General features: G+C 42.4%; 1 protein-coding gene across 1 annotated transcript; it reads left to right on the top strand.

Annotated features, from left to right (window-relative positions):
• Positions 1-213: 213 nt before the first annotated feature.
• Positions 214-3,997, top strand: LOC306978284 (class I histocompatibility antigen, F10 alpha chain-like; the record flags this gene model as incomplete). The annotated part of the gene is made up of 6 exons (XM_079576807.1): positions 214-268; positions 1,578-1,850; positions 2,918-3,211; positions 3,690-3,746; positions 3,851-3,868; positions 3,939-3,997. The coding sequence occupies exons 1-6, from the start codon at positions 232-234 to the stop codon at positions 3,995-3,997; spliced, it is 738 nt and encodes a 245-aa protein (XP_079432933.1). The 5' UTR covers positions 214-231.
• Between the last annotated feature and the right edge of the window lie 15,793 nt (positions 3,998-19,790).

Below are 19,790 nucleotides of genomic sequence, written 5' to 3'. Positions count from 1 at the left end.
GTGAATCACACTTTGAGATTTCTGACGACGGCTTCATGTCAGATCTCAGGTTTCCCTCAGTACGTCTCAGTGGGTTTACTGAACCACCTGGAGATCTTTCATTATGACAATAACACGAAGAGGATGGAGCCCAAACAGGAGTGGATGAAGAGAATGACCGAGGACGAGCCTCAGTACTGGGAGACCTTGACTCAGCTCTATCAGAACAATGAGCAGAAGCCAACAGACGACATGGAAACTATAAAGCAGCTTCTGAACAAGACCGGAGGTCAGTCTGAACTTTGACTTCTTTTTTTTACAAATATGTTTAATTTTTCAATTGAAGAGCAAAACATATAAAACACAAAACAGGGAGTTTTTCTTCTGGTTGACTTTGTATCCAGAGAAATGACCAAAAGTCTGCAAAATATGTCCCACTGCATGAGCTGACTTCTCCAAGTCAAAAATAAAACAAAATCATTATAATATTAGCTGTAGCAACATTAGCATTAGCTGTAGCAACATTAGCATTAGCTGTAGCAACATTAGCATTAGCTGTAGCAACATTAGCATTAGCTGTAGCAACATAAACATTAGCATTAGCAACATTAGCATTAGCTGTAGCAACATTAGCATTAGCTGTAGCAACATTAGCATTAGCTGTAGCAACATAAACATTAGCATTAGCAACATTGGCATTAGCTGTACCAACATTAGCATTAGCTGTAGCAACATTAGCATTAGCTGCAGCAACATAAACATTAGCATTAGCAACATTAGCATTAGCTGTAGCAACATAAACATTAGCATTAGCAACATTGGCATTAGCTGTAGCAACATAAACATTAGCATTAGCAACATTAGCATTAGCTGTAGCAACATTAGCATTAGCTGTAGCAACATTAGCATTAGCTGTAGCAACATAAACATTAGCATTAGCAACATTGGCATTAGCTGTACCAACATTAGCATTAGCTGTAGCAACATTAGCAATAGCTGCAGCAACATAAACATTAGCATTAGCAACATTAGCATTAGCTGTAGCAACATAAACATTAGCATTAGCAACATTGGCATTAGCTGTAGCAACATAAACATTAGCTTTAGCAAAGCAACATAAACATTAGCTGTAGCAACATTAGCATTAGCTGTAGCAACATTAGCACTAGCTGTAGCAACATTAGCACTAGCTGTAGCAACATTAGCATTAGCTGTAGCAACATTAGCATTAGCCGTAGCAACATTAGCATTAGCTGTAGCAACATTAGCATTAGCTGCAGCAACATAAACATTAGCATTACCAACATTAGCATTAGCTGTAGCAACATAAACATTAGCATTAGCAACATTGGCATTAGCTGTAGCAACATAAACATTAGCTGTAGCAAAGCAACATAAACATTAGCTGTAGCAACATTAGCATTAGCTGTAGCAACATAAACATTAGCTGTAGCAACATTAGCACTAGCTGTAGCAACATAAACATTAGCTGTAGCAACAGTAGCATTAGCATTAGCAACATTACCATTAGCTGTAGCATCATTAGCTTGTGAGACACACTGTGAATGTGATGATTCTGACTCTGAGTCTCTCTTTAGGTCCACACGTCCTTCAGCACATCCTGGGCTGTGACTGGGACGAGGAGACGGGTCGGGTCAGAGGATTTCTTCAGATTGCTTTTGACGGAGAAGAGTTTATCGAGTTGGACTGGGAGACACAGACCTGGGTCTCGAAACATCAGGACTCTGTCACAAAACCGATAAGGCAGAGGCTCGGAGAAGCTGCTGAATGGAAAAACAGGCTCGAAAACTTCTATATGGATTATCTCAAGAAATTTGTGAAATACGGAGAGAAGACTCTGAAGAGGAAAGGTAAACGTCTCTCAGCTTAAACATGATGAGGATCATCAGAATTGACTGTTTAAGACGAGACGCTGCAGGTGAATAGGGAAAAAATGTATATTTACAGATATCAATTTGAAACTGTTGCTGTCGATCACTGGCATCAATGTGAGGAAAAAATACATGGCAAGTTTTCTGTCATTTTATCTTTTCATATCAGAACAAGGTGTTTTATGCCTAAAAATGCCCCAAATTTCCCATCTTTTCGGCGACGAAATCTGAATAATGGACAGAGCTACATTCAAATGTATGGTTTCATTTTATTGATGAATGAGTTTCCAAGACTTTCTCAGAGCGGATTCAGGATTTCTTGTTTAGTTTTAAAATAAGCTGTTTTTTAGTGGAAAAATTTGTAAAAATTTAATGTTCGCCTTATTTTTTGACATTCAAAACTCAATAAATGGGGCTTAAGGGATTAAATAATAAAAAATCCCTCTGAAAAAATCTTCCAAATCTTGTTCAGTCCAAGGCTGGAAAATGTGAAGTCTTTAGGTCCGACTGACGTGGACATAGTGTCGCCACAATGACAGAAACATGTGTTTGGAGAAAAAAGGCCTTGAAATTGTGTTCTCCCATATAAGTCTATGGGGGAACATTGAATCAGCGCAATATTTAAACATGTTATTGTGAAGATTAGGCATATTTTCTGTTTCCGGGTGAAAGCTTGTATGTTCAGAGACAGATTTGGCCCAAAACCTGAAAACTGAAAAAAATGAGTTTTGCCTGTAGTGTCTCCCCTTAAGAAAACACCACCTAAAACTCTGCATTCAAATAAAAAACATACAGTTGGATAAAACCATAAAGGTTTAGTGGAAAGAAGTTTAAGAGAATCTGAAAGGATCAGACTTTCTTCAGAGGTTCTTCCATAAGCCCTGCCCCGTCTGATCACGCACTATTACTACATTTTAAAACCTTAAAAATCTGGCTTCAGTAAAAAAAGTAAATGAGCAACTTTCAAAAAAAAATGGTCAGTGAGGAGCTCGGAGTAGAGTCGAACTGTTGATATCTCCCTCTGATATGAACCTCCCGTCCCTCAGAGCTCCCCCAGGTGTGGCTCCTGCAGAAGTCGTCCTCGTCCCCGGTCACCTGCTTCGCCTCAGGCTTCTACCCCGACAGAGCCGTGCTGTTCTGGGCTAAAGACGGGGAGGACCTGCAGGGGGACTGGGGGGAGATCCTGCCCAACCACGACGGGACCTTCCAGAGCAGCGTGTCCCTGAACCTGTCCTCGGTCCCCCCCGGAGACTGGGGACGGTACAGCTGTGTGTTCCAGCTGTCCGGGGTCACAGACGACCTCGTCACCAAACTGGAGCCTGGACGGATCCGAACCAACGGTGAGACTGGAGTGAGATTGGGGTGAGACTCACGGTTTGAATTCAGCTACAGGAAGGTGATATAATGCCCATCCATGAACAGTGGAATGTGCTGCATTAAAGGGCTCTTTGTGAGAACAGCAGCTCACCCTGTAGTTTACGGCTCTACAAACATGTTATTCTTGTACGAGTTCAGAAGTTCATATTTCACTCTTCTCTCAGATTAATCCAATCACATTTCTTCAACTTGTCAGAGAAATCACAGTGAGATGTTTCTCCAGAATCAGGCAGTCGGTGGTGCAGGTGGTAGAGAAGGTCGTCTCATGTTAAGAAGGTCAGGGGTTCGAATCCCAGCTCCTGCAGATGAACACTGTCGTTGTGTCCTTGGGCAGGACACGTCACCCTCCTCATCTCCAGTGTCTGTGTGAATGAGAGTGAATGGGTGTGAAACAGATCCGGCTCCTGTAAAAGCACTGACCTGTTCTTCTGTCTTTCCCAGAGAGGAATTTCACTCCGTACGTTGTGGCGGCGGCGTCTGTTCTCGGCGCCGTCGTCTGTACTGTGATTGGATACTTCGCGTGTTGCAGATGCAAAGGTCAAATCAAAATGTGCTGATGTTTAATGAGACTCAGACTGAATGTTTCTCTGCTTCGTTTACAGACAAACAGCTCCGTCCTGGTAAGAAACTCTTCACCATCAGAGGAAAGTGTCTGCTACAGTGATGACGCTGGGCTGTTTTGTCTTGTAGAGTCGACTGAACCTGAGGTGATGCAGGAGCTGAACTCTCACCCCCCTGAGGCTCAGTGAGACCCTTTGACTCATTACATTCACACCAACAGCTTAAAGAGGGGGTGTTCTGCCAGTCTATATCACACTACAATGATGACAAACCTTCTGTTGGTCTGTAAATGCAGTCAATTAGAATAACTGCCTTGTATAAAATGTCTCTCTCAAAATGGCTGCCCTAAACGTCTTGAAATAGGCCCCTGTCTCTTTACGACGCTCCCTGACCCTTTCCGACACGCCCCCTCTACACGCTGTCTGTGGCGTCACAACACTCTCGTTGTCTCCACAGTATTGAAACTACGATCGGTGTGAAGAATTATAAAATATACAAGGTTTTATACTGTTTTTTACTCTTATTATTGTTTAGTTTGACTTAACAAAATGTATGCGAAGTATTCTCAGTTCTCTGTTACAGCGGAAAAGTACCAGAACACCAAAGTGTGTGAGCACAGAACCCCCGTGCCCCATAAAGAGATAAACAAGTGCCTTATCAGATGCCACATTCCACTGAAGAGATCAAATGGGGGGCACGGGGCGGAGCTAAGTGATGCAGCGGAAGCACTGGAGCCAATGGAACCAATGAGATTTAGTTTTAGGCTCATGAATATTTCAATGTTTAATGTGATACAAATACTTTGACTTCCCTAGTCAGACCCAGTCTCTCCTATGGTAATGGACAGCTGGTAGACTCGATGTTAGGGAACTAGGGAAGCAGAGCTCTGTATTAGATGACCTGTTAGGGAAATAAACCTTCGTGACTTAAATCTTCTGAATCCTGGGTCATCTGTGCTGGTATGTGTTATTAGCTGGTAGTGTAGCGTTGTTTGTCAATAACTCTTCTTCCAGTGTTGAACACGCCTGGTGTTGTCCGCCGTTTGGGTAATTAACTAGGATACAAAACGGGAATAGTGTTTAATAATGTTTATAGTTTAAAGGAAGTGGACAACACAGGAGAAGGAGTGAAAAACTCCGTACTCTTCAGGTGCATTTTAATGTTTATTGTTGGAAAGGAGCTGCTGTTTATCACTTTGTGAACAATGGCCACACAGGATATTATTTGGAGACGAACCTTCCACACCGGACGCTTGGAAGGGGCTCTTGCCTGAAAAATAACTGCTGTTTGGAGGCTTCTCTTTGCATCTGCCCTATGGATCTCTAACTATACCCCCATGGACGACACCAGGATCTGCAGGAGCCCAGACCATTCAAAGACGGACATTATCTGTGCAGGTGGACAATGGTTTTTCGAGCTTGTTATAATCGACTACAGCTCATTGTTGATGAAAAGTCTGCAATAAACCACAAATGTGTAAAGCCAGGCTCATTGTGTGATCATCGTAAAGGCTGCTTCGAGTAGTTGCTGCTTTATTGACGTTATTTGTGCATAATATGCTGCCTGTTTTCAATGAATGTTGTGAAGGTGAAGGTTGTTAGCTTGTCGCGGCTAATAGTGCCTTAGCTCCAGGAGAAAACCACTCGGCTACGACTCACTGTAGATGAAATGTGAGCAATAAACGTCCAAATCAACAAGCCAGGCTCCGTGTGTGATCATTGTTAAACGGTTCTTTATGTGTGTGGTGGTTTTATTGACGTTATTTGTGCATATTTCTCGTTTTCACGTGATGACTCGAGGTTTAGCTTAGCATTAGCTTTCTCCGGAGGCTCTGTGCATCATCAAGGCCCAGCGCAGAACCAGACACTGAAATAAGTGTTCTTGTCACCGGTTTGAATCCTGGGTGTTTCGGTAACAGAAACACTGATGTGTGTCTTTGTAAAAGTCTCAGAGTACAGAGAACACATGAAGCTAATCCTCCATGATGACTCTGTTTACATCTTAGTGGGGAGGGGGTTCTGCTGAGGAGCAGCATGGATCTATCATAATAATAACTGGATAAGACACTCCCCCCTTGCCCGCGGACGGCCACTCGATGGTACTGCAGCAGCAAATTCACATCGGGCCCAGAAAGGATTTTTGCCATAGAGCAGCCATGCGAAAAGAAACTGTCCGTATTCGGCTGACAGGACGCCTACAACTTTCACAAAGGTCGGATTTAGTGTCGATTATCATCTACATTAACATCATGTACTTTTTTCCCCTTCGAAATTTACGTATCGTCTAAAAAAGACATTTGTAAGGACTTAGCCGAGCTCCGCTCTAGCCACGCTCTAGCTTTCCGCCGCGTTGATTGGTCAGAACGTGCACGTGGTGCCGGCAGCGCAGCCGGGCACGTGCAGAGCGCGCCCTCGCTGTCCGTGTACGAGCACATGTGGGCTCGGAGGAAAAACAACAACAGCAGCAGCAGGAAGACCAGCATGAGGAACCGAGAGAAAAGAGGACGCAAAACTCACTTTGCAAGTAAGTTTGTATCACACAGAATGTATTCTGTATTGTAAATGTTAGCATACACCACAGTTATTTATAGAATGTAGCTTTATGAAAATAGCAAACAGAAACTACTAAGACTACATTTTTTAAACAAACAGAACAATGCTATTCTAAAAGATGACAGTACCCCGATCCCATTTGCTCATTAAAATATACTGTATGTGCATAGAATTACAATAGTGACAAGGCCTAATACATAGTGAGAAGTTTGTTATTTGGACAAACGTCTCGAGAGCAAAATATATATATATATATATATTTTTTTTTTTTTAAGCAAAAGAAGAAATGTTTTAATTATTTTACAGTCAAACCATGTCTCTTTCAAAAGAAATAAAGTGGGATCACGGCGATAAACTGCTGATTTACAGGCAAATAAAATCATAACATTGGGGAAATGTATTGCTAAACAAACCAGTTCATTACATTTCACATGGCAGGTGCAAAGAGACAAAAACAAATATCGGTATATGGAGTTGCAGACACTTCTTAGAAACCTGGGTTAAGATAGGCATGTGGAAAAGGATGTACATCACCATTTTCTTTGGCTGAGATCAAAACTACAATATGCACTCACTTAAAATCCCGTCACTCACTCAGAGCTTGTAAGACAGTGCAGCAGAAGCAGTGAGTGGAGAGAAGTATCCTCATTTAAGCTGCATTAGACATAAACACTGCACTATGATAATCTCTGTGGCAAATCCTCACGGAGCTCAGATCACGGTTCTGTTTTTATCGTAACATCACACATCTCTATCTTAGGCTCTTCTTTAACTTTTGTTTCTAGCGTTTCTGAAGGCTTGCTTTCAGGTTTAATTTCTGTTTCAGTTTCTAGAGGCTTGATTTCAGCTTTACAGTTTCTTACATGATATTTCCAGCTGTCGGGTGAGAAATAGACTTTCCCACACGCGTCACACGGTATCACGATCTCCTTCTTGCAACGCGCTTGGTGAACCTTCAGTTTGGACATAGCCTTGAAGCTCTTATCGCACTCGTCACACTTGAAGGGTCTTTCATCTGTGTGGACCAGCTGGTGGACGTTGACATCGTTCCTGGTTCTGAACTTTTTCGCACAGACGCGGCAGCTGAAGGCTTTCTCCTCGGAGTGGGCGAGCTTGTGCATTTTCAGCATGCACAACCGAGCGAACGCCCTCCCACAGGTGTCACAGGTGAAGCGCTTTTCCCCCGTGTGAATCCGCATATGGCAGTTGAGGCTACCGGACACGACAAATGACATCCCGCAGACTTTACACGTGTGGGGCTTGTCTCCCGTGTGGGCTCGGAGGTGAATCGTGAGCTTGGACGACGTGGAGAATTTCTAGCTTTTCTCACAGCGGTCACAGGGAAACATTGTCCAGGCAATTCTTCTTTCTTGTTTTTCCTGCAACTGTAAACACGAGCTCACTGTGTTCAATGTCAACCAACAGCTTGTAGACGGAGAGGTAGTTATTTGTAAGATTAAAGTTTACTTTCTGCGGCTATCGTAACAACCGTTCAGAAACCGGAAGTAACTGTTTACTTCCGGTTTCTGAACGTGCGCTGTACTCTCTCGAGAGCAAAATAAGGTTAGTTTTCATAGTGTCTATGACGTCGGACGCTTCCCTGCTATTTTGCCGTCACATTTCGATCTGAACAATATCTGACTGGCTAATATTAGTTCCAGGAGTTGGAAATTGTTAGTTTTTGGTTCATTGAATAATATATAATGACGTGACATTTTTAATCAAGTTTGTCTAATAACTAATAATTGACTTCGTCTCTCAAACCAATGCTAAGTGCATTAAAATGAACAAAAAGCAACATGTTGAGCTGTTCAAGACGAAAATAAAAAGTGGTGTTAACCCTTGGTCACTGCATGTCTTTCTATGCATTGTTTTAGCAAAGCAAGACAAAAATGAAGGTCAGAAAACAGAGACAACAGTAATGTTAAAACTACAAAACAAACATGCTATCATACTTGTTCACTAATGTAACAAGACTGGTGATTATATTACACGTAATAGACTTATAATTGCACAGTAGAGATATGTATAATTCTCATTCTGGTCTTGTGATCCAGAAATGTGAACTCTAGTATAATAAGGATGACAATATGTTTTTCTTTCTTCACTGAGGCTGTTCTGCTGCAGGATCTGTGTCCACTACGGATATGGAAGGTGCGGCTTTGTATGAACTTCTTTACTAACTGGTGATTAGCTCTTACTACTTCAGTTAGTTTGTCATGTGTTTCATAGCCACAAATAAAACTGTAATAAAGTTGCTGCTCAGTAATTCTTCCTATATTGACCAGATGCTGCTGATGGCTGTGTCCGGTCACCATCTCCTCCTCACGGGGCAGACCAGACTCTTACACCGTCTCCTGTTCTGCTGGCTGCACCGAGGCGCTCATGGCAGTGTTGGAAAGAACAGAGGCTAAATACAACACAGGTGTGTTGAGTGGTCTGTTCACAACAAGGCAAAGAAACTGTACTAGTATTGTGTGTCAATGTTATGATAGCCAATATGTTTGTCGTTGTGCTTTGTAATTAAATAATATTGGTAGAAAGTAAATCAAAATGACATTGCATCTAGGTCACATTCAAATCTACTACTGTTGACCAGACTTCACCAAAATAAACTATTTTATCATCCACAACATATTCTGCTTATGTTAAACAGAAAACGGCCTGTCTCAGTTTAAAGCCCCATCTTGGCAACACAAGACCAGACAAAGACAAACCAACTGTGATGGGACAACAGGAAAGATGCAAAACACAAGGTAGACTTTTGTAATTGTGCTTCATCGTGCTAGCTATAACTTCTTAAATCACTACAGTCTGCCAAATGTAAGGGAACGCTTTCAAATGACAAAATAAAGGTGTATCGTGCTTCAGACAGTAAAGGCTGCTCAACTGCACATACGCAGTTATCAAAGTGGACCAACTTTGATTATCTGTGTCATGTCTAACCTATTCTCTGGTCATTTTTCTGTTTCTCTTTTAGCTTAATGGTGCAGTATTGAAGTTGCCATTTTCACCAACATGCAGCCCTGGGAACAAAGTCTTGTTGCTGTCAGAAAGAACTGCAGTAGCTGGAGACACCCGGCGTTCTTCGAAGATTAACAGATTTTGCTTTTAAACTCTCTGCCTCTTTACAAACTGCAGTTACTCCTTGGTTTCTTGTTGGAAGAGTCGTGCTCAGACTGTTAAAGCTTTATGTGAGAAGGCATGTGTTATACCTGAGATGTTTGTATTGTCCAGAAGGAGACCTGTTCCAGTCTGGGATTGTCGTTGAATCTACTCTGTGCTCTGACAGCGGAGAAAAGAACTTAAGGTGGTCTGGGCTGAGTTTGTAGCTCAGTAGATAACAGCTTTGGGTATTATTCTTTTTCACTTTGTCATGGAAGATATTACGGGCACTTCTGGAAATGAAGCTAATACCACGTGTTCTTCAGAGTGCAGAGGATTACCGTTTATTTTTTTAACTGCTGCCATCGGGTGTAAATCAATAAAATGTACAATTTGGGCAAAACCCAGTGATTGTTTTTTGTGTATAGTGTTCTAGGCCTATTCTACAAATATATTGCGGCAGTTTTCTTTTTTGCAAGATCATTAATTTATTGTATGTTGTACAAAAAAAAGCTTCATTGCATTTCAATTACATCTATTAGTTTCTGTGACAATGCCAGAGACAATTGACATAAATGTTGATGGTGATTTATTTTACTAGAATGTTTTTTTCAACTAATTTTGCAATTCTGCTACAGTAAAATTATTTAAAATAACACTACTCACAACTGTATAATTTTCTACTCTTTTCTACTGCTGATTTACTTGTGATATATTGCTAAACTGCAAATGTTGTGAAATGCAATGTAATGTATTATAATAGATCTTGCCAGCCTAATAATTAGAGGATGGTCTTAATCACTTTGCCATTGTTGATAATTATGAATATACAAATTGCAATGATTCTTGTTCTCATGTTCCATCCATAAAAATGCACATTTCTACATATACACACTTTGATTACATGTTACATGACATAAAATACTAGATAACATTTCAGTGTGTCCATGCAAATTCAGCTCCTATAAGGAAGCATTATAGCAACAAATACTTGATATTTTTAATGATGGTGTGTAAAAGAAAAGTCAATATGCCAAACAAGACACAGAAAAGGTCAAATGTACTGAAAATATTACTTTAAATAAGGTAAAACTGTAATTGTGTTGTACAGGACATTTACCATGGATCTATTATATTAAACATTTGCATACTACGTCTGAAAGTGGGTCTCATCATTTCATGTTTATGTTCATGTCACAAGTTAAATGGATCAAATGCTGCGTTGTACAAAATTGCGGTTATTTAAAACTTACAAAGGTATAAACTGACAATGACTTTGTCATAATGGTGAATAATAAAAGTTGAATGTGTCTTTTAAACATGGGGAAAAAGGTGCAGATCTTTAAATACGCGTTGGGCTGTAGGCCACTTTGCGAGCTGGGTCTGCTGTTCAACTCAAGGCTGATTCTCCGCTCGCTCTAGTCGTGCTGAGAATATACAATTTACTTGACATGTGGTCAATTGTAGAAGTATAATTAACCTTTAATTAAACGTTGGAAAACAGTTCCACAAGTGAAAAGCAGATATTATATTACATCAAAAACTAGGCTGAGCGACGTTGACCTGCTCAGCCTACGGTTGAGCTGCGCTCTGCTGCCGAGCTGCGGCGCTCGCTCTCGTCGCGCTGAGAATCATGGGCAATAAACATCCAGGTTTCTTTGTGTTTTTTATTTGAAATGATAAAAGACCACTAATATGGCCATAACAATTAATAGTATAAATTATACAAGCATATAATAGCCGTTAAAATTTTCGCTGGGCCCAATGAACACGGAACTAACGCGGAAGTAAGATTTTTTTCTGGCTCGTCAGGCCATTGAAATCAACAGGCGGCCATATTGGAAGCCCGGGGCTTGGTAGAAATAGGAAGTTTTAGCCACCGTGCGCGCACACACAAACAAACGCGCGCGTGCGCGCAACTCTATTTCCGTAAATTAATGAACACACGTCATTAGCTACAAAAGAGTGATGATCACAACTTTATTCATAGCGAAATTGCACGGAAAAGGCAAGCTGTACGACGAGGAAATCTGCTATTACCGTAAGTAACCGGCAAAAGGCGCAACATCTTTTCAAGTGTGGGCCACTTTACCGCAGTGTCTGACGGACGTGCACATCTGGCTGTACCGGGCCGGCGCTGTGGTAGTGAAGAGAGCTACAGCAGGACTGTCGGGCGCATGAAGACGCGCAGCAATAACATGTCTACAGGGCTGCCAACTCTCACGGTTTCACCGTGAGACACACGCATTTGAGCGCCGTCACACGCTCTCACGCCACACTCCTCATATCACACGCTCAACTAAACATCATCCCTGACTTTTTGCAGGGAGCGGCTGCAGACGCTTTATTTTGTCTGTGAGCCTGTGCACGGCTCCTCTGGTGTGTGTTTGTGTGTCTGTCGGCGGCTCTAGTGATGTGATATGAACGGGTTCGCGGAGGTGAACGGCTCATTTTGAGCGCGGCTCCGGGGAAACAGCGAGAGAGAGAGCGCGCCCGAACGCTCCCAGCGCCAGCTCTCCCGGGCCTGTTCACTCAGCTCACTCCACTCCTGGCCGCCTCCTCCGCCCCGGTCACCTCCGCTGCCGCGGCCCCACGAGGAGCTCACAGTGAGCAGCATAAGGCAACGAGTTTGAGAAATAAAAGTCCTAAAGAAATAATAAACAACGGTCACAGCGGAAATCACGTTGAAGCTAAACCTCTTTTACTTCAGTTTCTTTTTCCCCTTTTGCGCGAGGGAGAGAGAGGCAGAGAAAAAGCAGTTATTACATTGAATAATCATTCAAAGTTTAATCATCAAACATGCTCTAACTGCAAAACACAGGGATCAAATGTTCATATTTTCTAAAGCTTGTGCTACTTGATTTTTTGTTGGTAATAATTGGAATGACTGACGCAGGCAGGGCTGTAGGGATAAAGGGGGCCTCTGGGCATTTGCTGAGAGGCCCCAATTTGAAAGGGGCCCAGAAATATAATTCTTTAACAGCAGTAAATAGACCGGCTAAAATTATTATTTATGATCTAAAATGCACCAGATTGCAGGAAATCATATCTGAATTCTAAAAAAAATGGGAGTGCCCTCCCACACTTTCAATAGGTTCTGATGGTCATGTGGGGTGGAGCCAAAACCCCTCTGATCCATAATGCAGCTCCTGATGTGCTCAGACACTGTCGCCATGAAAAAGGCCCCCCAGCTCGGGACCGACCAAAGTCTCACTCCAGAGTTTGGTGAAAAGTTGGCAGCCCTGCTTTTAACTCTAGTTTGACGTTTGGAGCCAGTTTCCTCCTTGGCTGCGCTCTGGGAGCTCACCATCTGATTGGCTCATCAGCTGTTTTTCGCAGCTTTTATTCAGCAGCGGAAAAAAATACGCAGAATTTTTTTCAATATGGTGGTGAAATACGGAGGCAAAAAATTTAGATACATGTATTCAGTGTAGAAAAAACACCTTGATAATAAAAACACAAATTAACCTTCATACTCGTGCCCAATTTTAATTTTGCCCAATGAAGGTTCAGGGGTTCAATCTCCTGTTCAAGAGAAAGAATAATGAATGGAACGGCCCTCACAGGTCATGCCTCCTCTGTAACCATAGCGATGACCAGAATGTCCCATTAAAATCCTTTTTCTGTTTCCTCCAGAGAAAACCTGAAGAAAATGATCTAGAGACGAGTGGAATCAAAAGTTATACAAATGATAAGAAAACATTTGTATGAAAATGCAGCAAAGATAATCAGTCCGGTGTTAAACGTGCTCTCCTGTCCACATTAGATTAGAATCCCCTCATGCAAGATAAACCCACCAACAGCTACAGCCTCGTGTAACACAGTAAGAGACAGCTGGAATAAGTTCTGTTTTTGAGGAGGAAAAGGGAGCTCTTCACTCTTAGACGGGAGCAACATCCGGGAGCTTTTACTGAGCCGCGCCTCATTCTGGGAGAAGAGTTTAATTTAAATTAAAATGTATATTTAACAAACTCAAATATGCTTTCCTTTGCACATATAAACACAGACTATAGTGTCTCCCTTTGTGCTTAGTTGGAGCCTCTGTGAGATCTTGCGGCTCCTTAGACCTGCTGCTTTATGTGGGCAGGACAGACTGTGGTCGAGAGCGATGTTGTGTCGTCCTCCAACCAGACTCAGCAGAGAGTGGAGAGGGGGGGGGGGGGGGGGTGAACATGTGCTTTTGTTTGGGTCTCAAAAACTCAACTAATGTTCCAAAAAAAGGACCCCTAAAAAACAAACATAAAGGCAATAGCAATAACACCGTAATCTAAGATTGCAGGAGAGCGCCCCCTGGCTTTGGTCAGGGCGGTCGGTGAGGGCCGATAATCACCGCTTTGCGGCTATACTTTAGTTCTTTGTGTGTTTTTCATTGTGTATGTTTTAGTGACAGATACTCATTTGTTTTTTTTGGTTTGTTTCATTAAAGGAAGCGCAGCAAAGAAATGTCTTCTTTCTTTAGAGATGTTCAACCCTCAGAGCAGGACACAGAGGTAAGTTATATGTTCTATGTTGCACGATAAGCAGGAGCAGGAACAGGAGAGGACCTGGAGCAGGAACAGGAGAGGAGCAGGAGAGGAGCAGACGAGGCAGAGCTAACACAAACTCACACACAGAGGGACATACAGTGTTGTAGAAACAGGAGAGGTTGGTCTCCATTAGAGCGATCTCTGGTCCACAGGCTGCTGACTGGGTAAGGGAGGGGCCACGGGCAGTACTTCTTTATTTCATTACATTTTCTCTTTCGTAGAATCTGGAAACACCTGAATCGGCCCAAACAGATGATGCAAAACACAGCAGGTGAGCCTGTCACACAACACTCACTCATCTACACAGGGTTCAGCTTTACTACAGATCTGTGGGCTGTGATGTGGCATGTTTGACTGCAGGAGACGTGAGCATCATGTACTGGAAACAAATGCCACCAACTCTGGTGTGTGGCCATTAATGAATGATTCTGATTCTGATCAAGAGACAAATGGTCCACTTTGCAAAACCTGTCAAATCAGTCCAGTCTGATTCACATGAGAAGCTCTTGGCAGCAGCACTCCCGGCCTGTAGGGGGCGATGAATAAGCACACCACCTATAATCACTCAGCCTGTGTGTTGTATCATTATGGCTGATCAAGGAGAGACGACAAAGCTACAAGCCGTCCATCTCCATAAACCTTTGATGGACCTTCAGGAGCTCGTGTTTGGACAGTTGTTGCAAAGCTGTTTGTTACAAACCGTTAGCCACGTAGCATTATAGCCAAACACATTTTTGTTTTGTTTTTGGAAAACATGTTAAAAGACATTTTTTTTCTCTTATTGCCATTGTAACAAATAACTTAAGCAATCATGCTATGTGGCTAACGGATTATTGATTGACTGCAGAATTCTTCCTCAGTCAATTATTGGTTTTCATGTTCTTTATTATTATTCCTCTTCCATCTTTTTCCCGATTTTCTCCAGCTTTCAGCACCTTCATGCTTTGTGCAATTTATGCAAGTTATGCATCAAAACGTTCCTCATGTTGAGGAGAAGGTGCTGTTACTTTAGTTCTTCATGTTGAGGAGAAGGTGCTGTTACTTTTGTTCCTCATGTTGAGGAGAAGGTGCTGTTACTTTTGTTCCTCATGTTGAGGAGAAGGTGCTGTTACTTTTGTTCCTCATGTTGAGGAGAAGGTGCTGTTACTTTTGTTCCTCATGTTGAGGAGAAGGTGCTGTTACTTTTGTTCCTCATGTTGAGGAGAAGGTGCTGTTACTTTTGTTCCTCATGTTGAGGAGAAGGTGCTGTTACTTTTGTTCCTCATGTTGAGGAGAAGGTGCTGTTACTTTTGTTCCTCATGTTGAGGAGAAGGTGCTGTTACTTTAGTTCCTCATGTTGAGGAGAAGGTGCTGTTACTTTTGTTCCTCATGTTGAGGAGAAGGTGCTGTTACTTTTGTTCTTCATGTTGAGGAGAAGGTGCTGTTACTTTAGTTCCTCATGTTGAGGAGAAGGTGCTGTTACTTTTGTCCCTCATGTTGAGGAGAAGGTGCTGTTACTTTTGTTCCTCATGTTGAGGAGAAGGTGCTGTTACTTTAGTTCCTCATGTTGAGGAGAAGGTGCTGTTACTTTAGTTCCTCATGTTGAGGAGAAGGTGCTGTTACTTTAGTTCCTCATGTTGAGGAGAAGGTGCTGTTACTTTTGTCCCTCATGTTGAGGAGAAGGTGCTGTTACTTTTGTCCCTCATGTTGAGGAGAAGGTGCTGTTACTTTTGTTCCTCATGTTGAGGAGAAGGTGCTGTTACTTTAGTTCCTCATGTTGAGGAGAAGGTGCTGTTACTTTTGTCCCTCATGTTGAGGAGAAGGTGCTGTTACTTTTGTCCCTCATGTTGAGGAGAAGGTGCTGTTACTTTTGTCCCTCATGTTGAGGAGAAGGTGCTGTTACTTTTGTCCCTCATGTTGAGGAGAAGGTGCTGTTACTTTTGTTCCTCATGTTGAGGAGAAGGTGCTGTTACTTTTGTTCCTCATGTTGAGGAGAAGGTGCTGTTACTTTTGTTCCGCATGTTGAGGAGAAGGTGCTGTTACTTTTGTTCTTCATGTTGAGGAGAAGGTGATGTTACTTTTGGGACTTCTGCAACTTACGGTTTTTCCGCAATCGGCCAAAATGTTGGAGATTTTTCCCATTGACTTATAATGGGGCTGCCGCAAATCCATGCTTTTCTGCACTTTTTTCTGCATTTTATGCAATTTCTGGGTTTTGAGAAAAAATTGTCCTTCTGCAGATTTCCAGTTTTTTTATACGAGAGTTTGAAATTTTTGCATTGGTGTGTATGTGGGAATCCAGCCAATGGGGAAACTCCGCCTTTCAGCCATTTGTGCTTCTGCCAATCAAGCACTGAGGCCATTTCAACAGTTTGACCAGTTTATGGAAAATAAAAGTTGATGCAATATTAACAATTTATGCAAATTAACCACTTTATGCAACTTACATAATTTATGCAAATCAACCTATTCATGCATTTTACCACTTTATACAGTTTATGCAACATGACATTTTATGCATTTTAGTTTATGCAATTTGAACAGTTTATGCAATTTCTGCATTCGCAGAATGGCGCAGCCATTGCATTTCTAGTTGTTAATATTATTATCCAAAGAACACACAAAAAAGTTAATGAATTGCATTGAACAAGATGTAATTAGTGAAACACATGCTAAAGAAGCTCTTAGACAGGAGCAACATCCGGGAACTTTTACTGAGCCGCGCCTCATTCTGGGAGAAGAGTTTAATTTGCATTAGTGTGTATGTGGGAACAGGATCATTTCAAACCAGAGTCAGAATCAGGAAAATGTCTGTTCTTGATCACGGACGATTGGAAGAATGTTTATTTTGTGTGTAAGAGTTTATTGATTCATTCATTACTGAGGAAAGAGCTCCCCCTGGTGGCCGCGTATTATGCACTTTGTAATGTCTTTAAACAGTAAATATTCAGACTTATCCTTGGCCTCATTAATGATTCTCTGGGCTTTAAACGCTCATGAACGTTAGCATTAGCATCAGTAGATTAGCTTCTGAAAGAAACATTAGCTCTAAAGCTGCATGATTTTAATTTAATGACAATATAAAAGGGACTAAAAGCCGACGCTGTTTTGACTTTATGAAAGCTACACAAGTAAATGTCACTGATGTCAGGATCACAATGACTTTAGCTCAGTCTTTCCTCATTCATTTCACTGGACGAGAGCTCCGGTTATCCTCCAAAAAGGGGCGGTAACCTTTAGGCACCACTGATGTGACGTAGACTTTGCTCCAATTATGTCTTGAAGCCGTTATTTTGACCAAAGGGAGGCAGATCTCAACATGACTGAATGAAATGTTTTATTTTTCCTTGGTCGCTCGCATTAGAAGCATCTCTCTCCACACAAGATCCAAACTGTTACAGCCAGAAAAGGGCAGAAACAAAGCGCTTTTTCTTGCCCCTATTCATAAACTGGCATAATGAACCTAATTACACATCATCACATCATTAATATGAATTAATTGTATTTTTTCAAGTGTTGCTCCAACAGTTTAGTATCCTCATGTAGCAGGAAATGTGACCGAGACGACGCTGTAATCCAAATATGGTCATTTCCTTTGTGGTAGAGAGTTTCCCTTTGAGAGAATCCTGACAGAGATGGCGTCAGAGGAGAGTCCAGTCAGACCCGCAGAGCAGTGAGAGCATTTGCCCAAACTGAAAAGTATCTTTTGTTGCACCTGCGAGCCTCTAGCTGCCCCGACTGAGCTCCAAGAGCAGGAAATACTTGTTCACAGGAACCTGAGATCTTTAAAGGCTGAAATTCACCATTTCATCCTCTGTCCAGATCCAGCTCTGCAGCCTCGGGGTACTCTCTGTCCATGAGGAGTGACCGGTCTAAAGACCTCCCTCTGCACTTCAGTGGTGGACCTGCTCCTTCAGACTCAGGGTAAGAACTAATGTGGAATAAAGCGGCCTGTGTCCACAGCTATAGCTGTGGTAAAGACTCGACGACCAAATCAAATATGAACATCCTTTTCTCTGTCCAGATGTGGATCTACAGTCTCAGAGTACCCTCATTCCATGAGGAGTGACCGGTCTAAAGACCTCCCTCTGCACTTCAGTGGTGGACCTGCTCCTTCAGACTCAGGGTAAGAGCTAATGTGGAATAAAGCGGCTATAGCTGTGGTAAAGACTCGACGACCAAATCAAATATGAACATCCTTTTCTCTGTCCAGATGTGGATCTACAGTCTCAGAGTACCCTCATTCCATGAGGAGTGACCGGTCTAAAGACCTCCCTCTGCACTTCAGTGGTGGACCTGCTCCTTCAGACTCAGGGTAAGAACTAATGTGGAGTAAAGCGGCTATAGCTGTGGTAAAGACTCAACGACCAAATCAAATATGAACATCCTTTTCTCTGTCCAGATGTGGATCTACATCCTCAGGGTACCCTCATCCCATGAGGAGTGACTTTGAAGACGAAGATCCAGATCTAATCTTGACGTAAGATCTTGGGCCCGATCTTGTGTCTCAAAACGATAGTGTGACATGTTGCCTCAGTAGCAGCACTTTGTGATCTCACTCCAGACTTAGCGCATTTAAGTGGGTGGAGACACACATTTTCCTCCAACCAGATCGACTCCGCCTCCAGGAGAGGGTTGTGGGAGTGGGGTGTGAACATGTGCTTTTGTTTTGCTTCACGTTCACGCCGAGCGCGGCCGATCCGCCACAGCGGACGCTGTAGCTCTTTTTAACATGGTTTAGCTCACGATGGTTTAGCTCATGATGGTTTAGCTCACGATGGTTTAGCTCACGATGGTTTAACTCACGATGGTTTAGCTCACGATGGTTTAGCTCACCATGGTTTAGCTCACGATGGTTTAGCTCACGATGGTTTAACTCACGATGGTTTAGCTCACGATGGTTTAGCTCACCATGGTTTAGCTCACGATGGTTTAGCTCATGATGGTTTAACTCACGATGGTTTAGCTCACGATGGTTTAGCTCACGATGGTTTAACTCACGATGGTTTAGCTCACGATGGTTTAGCTCACGATGGTTTAGCTCACGATGGTTTAGCTCACGATGGTTTAGCTCATGATGGTTTAGCTCACGATGGTTTAGCTCATGATGGTTTAGCTCACGATGGTTTAGCTCACGATGGTTTAGCTCACGATGGTTTAGCTCACGATGGTTTAGCTCACGATGGTTTAACTCACGATGGTTTAGCTCACGATGGTTTAGCTCACCATGGTTTAACTCACGATGGTTTAGCTCACGATGGTTTAGCTCACGATGGTTTAACTCACGATGGTTTAGCTCACGATGGTTTAGCTCACCATGGTTTAGCTCACGATGGTTTAGCTCACGATGGTTTAGCTCACGATGGTTTAGCTCACGATGGTTTAGCTCACGATGGTTTAGCTCACGATGGTTTAGCTCACCATGGTTTAGCTCACGATGGTTTAGCTCACGATGGTTTAGCTCACGATGGTTTAGCTCACGATGGTTTAGCTCACGATGGGGTAAATAAAGTTTTTAGTTTGACCTGTGAGAGCCTAAGGCTAAAGAAAGAAGCAAGACAGCGCAATGTACCTTCAATAAACAAACTTATGCTCCCAAAATCTCCGTGGAAGATATTTTGTAGAGCCACAGCAACTACTGCTTGTGTTCATGACTTTTACACAACAAATATGGCGAACAACTTCCTTTTACAAAAACATGTCGTGAACAGACTCACCACTAGAGGGCAGGGCAACACTGTCAAATAACTAAAAGTCCTTGGGAGACAGCAAGAACGCTGTGATGTGACCTGAAACCCAGCAATAGCATAACTTTTTGC

The sequence above is a fragment of the Gobius niger genome, assembly GCF_951799975.1.
Source record: "Gobius niger genome assembly, chromosome: 19".
Taxonomy (NCBI): domain Eukaryota; kingdom Metazoa; phylum Chordata; class Actinopteri; order Gobiiformes; family Gobiidae; genus Gobius; species Gobius niger.
This window is presented reverse-complemented; position numbering and strand designations above follow the sequence as displayed.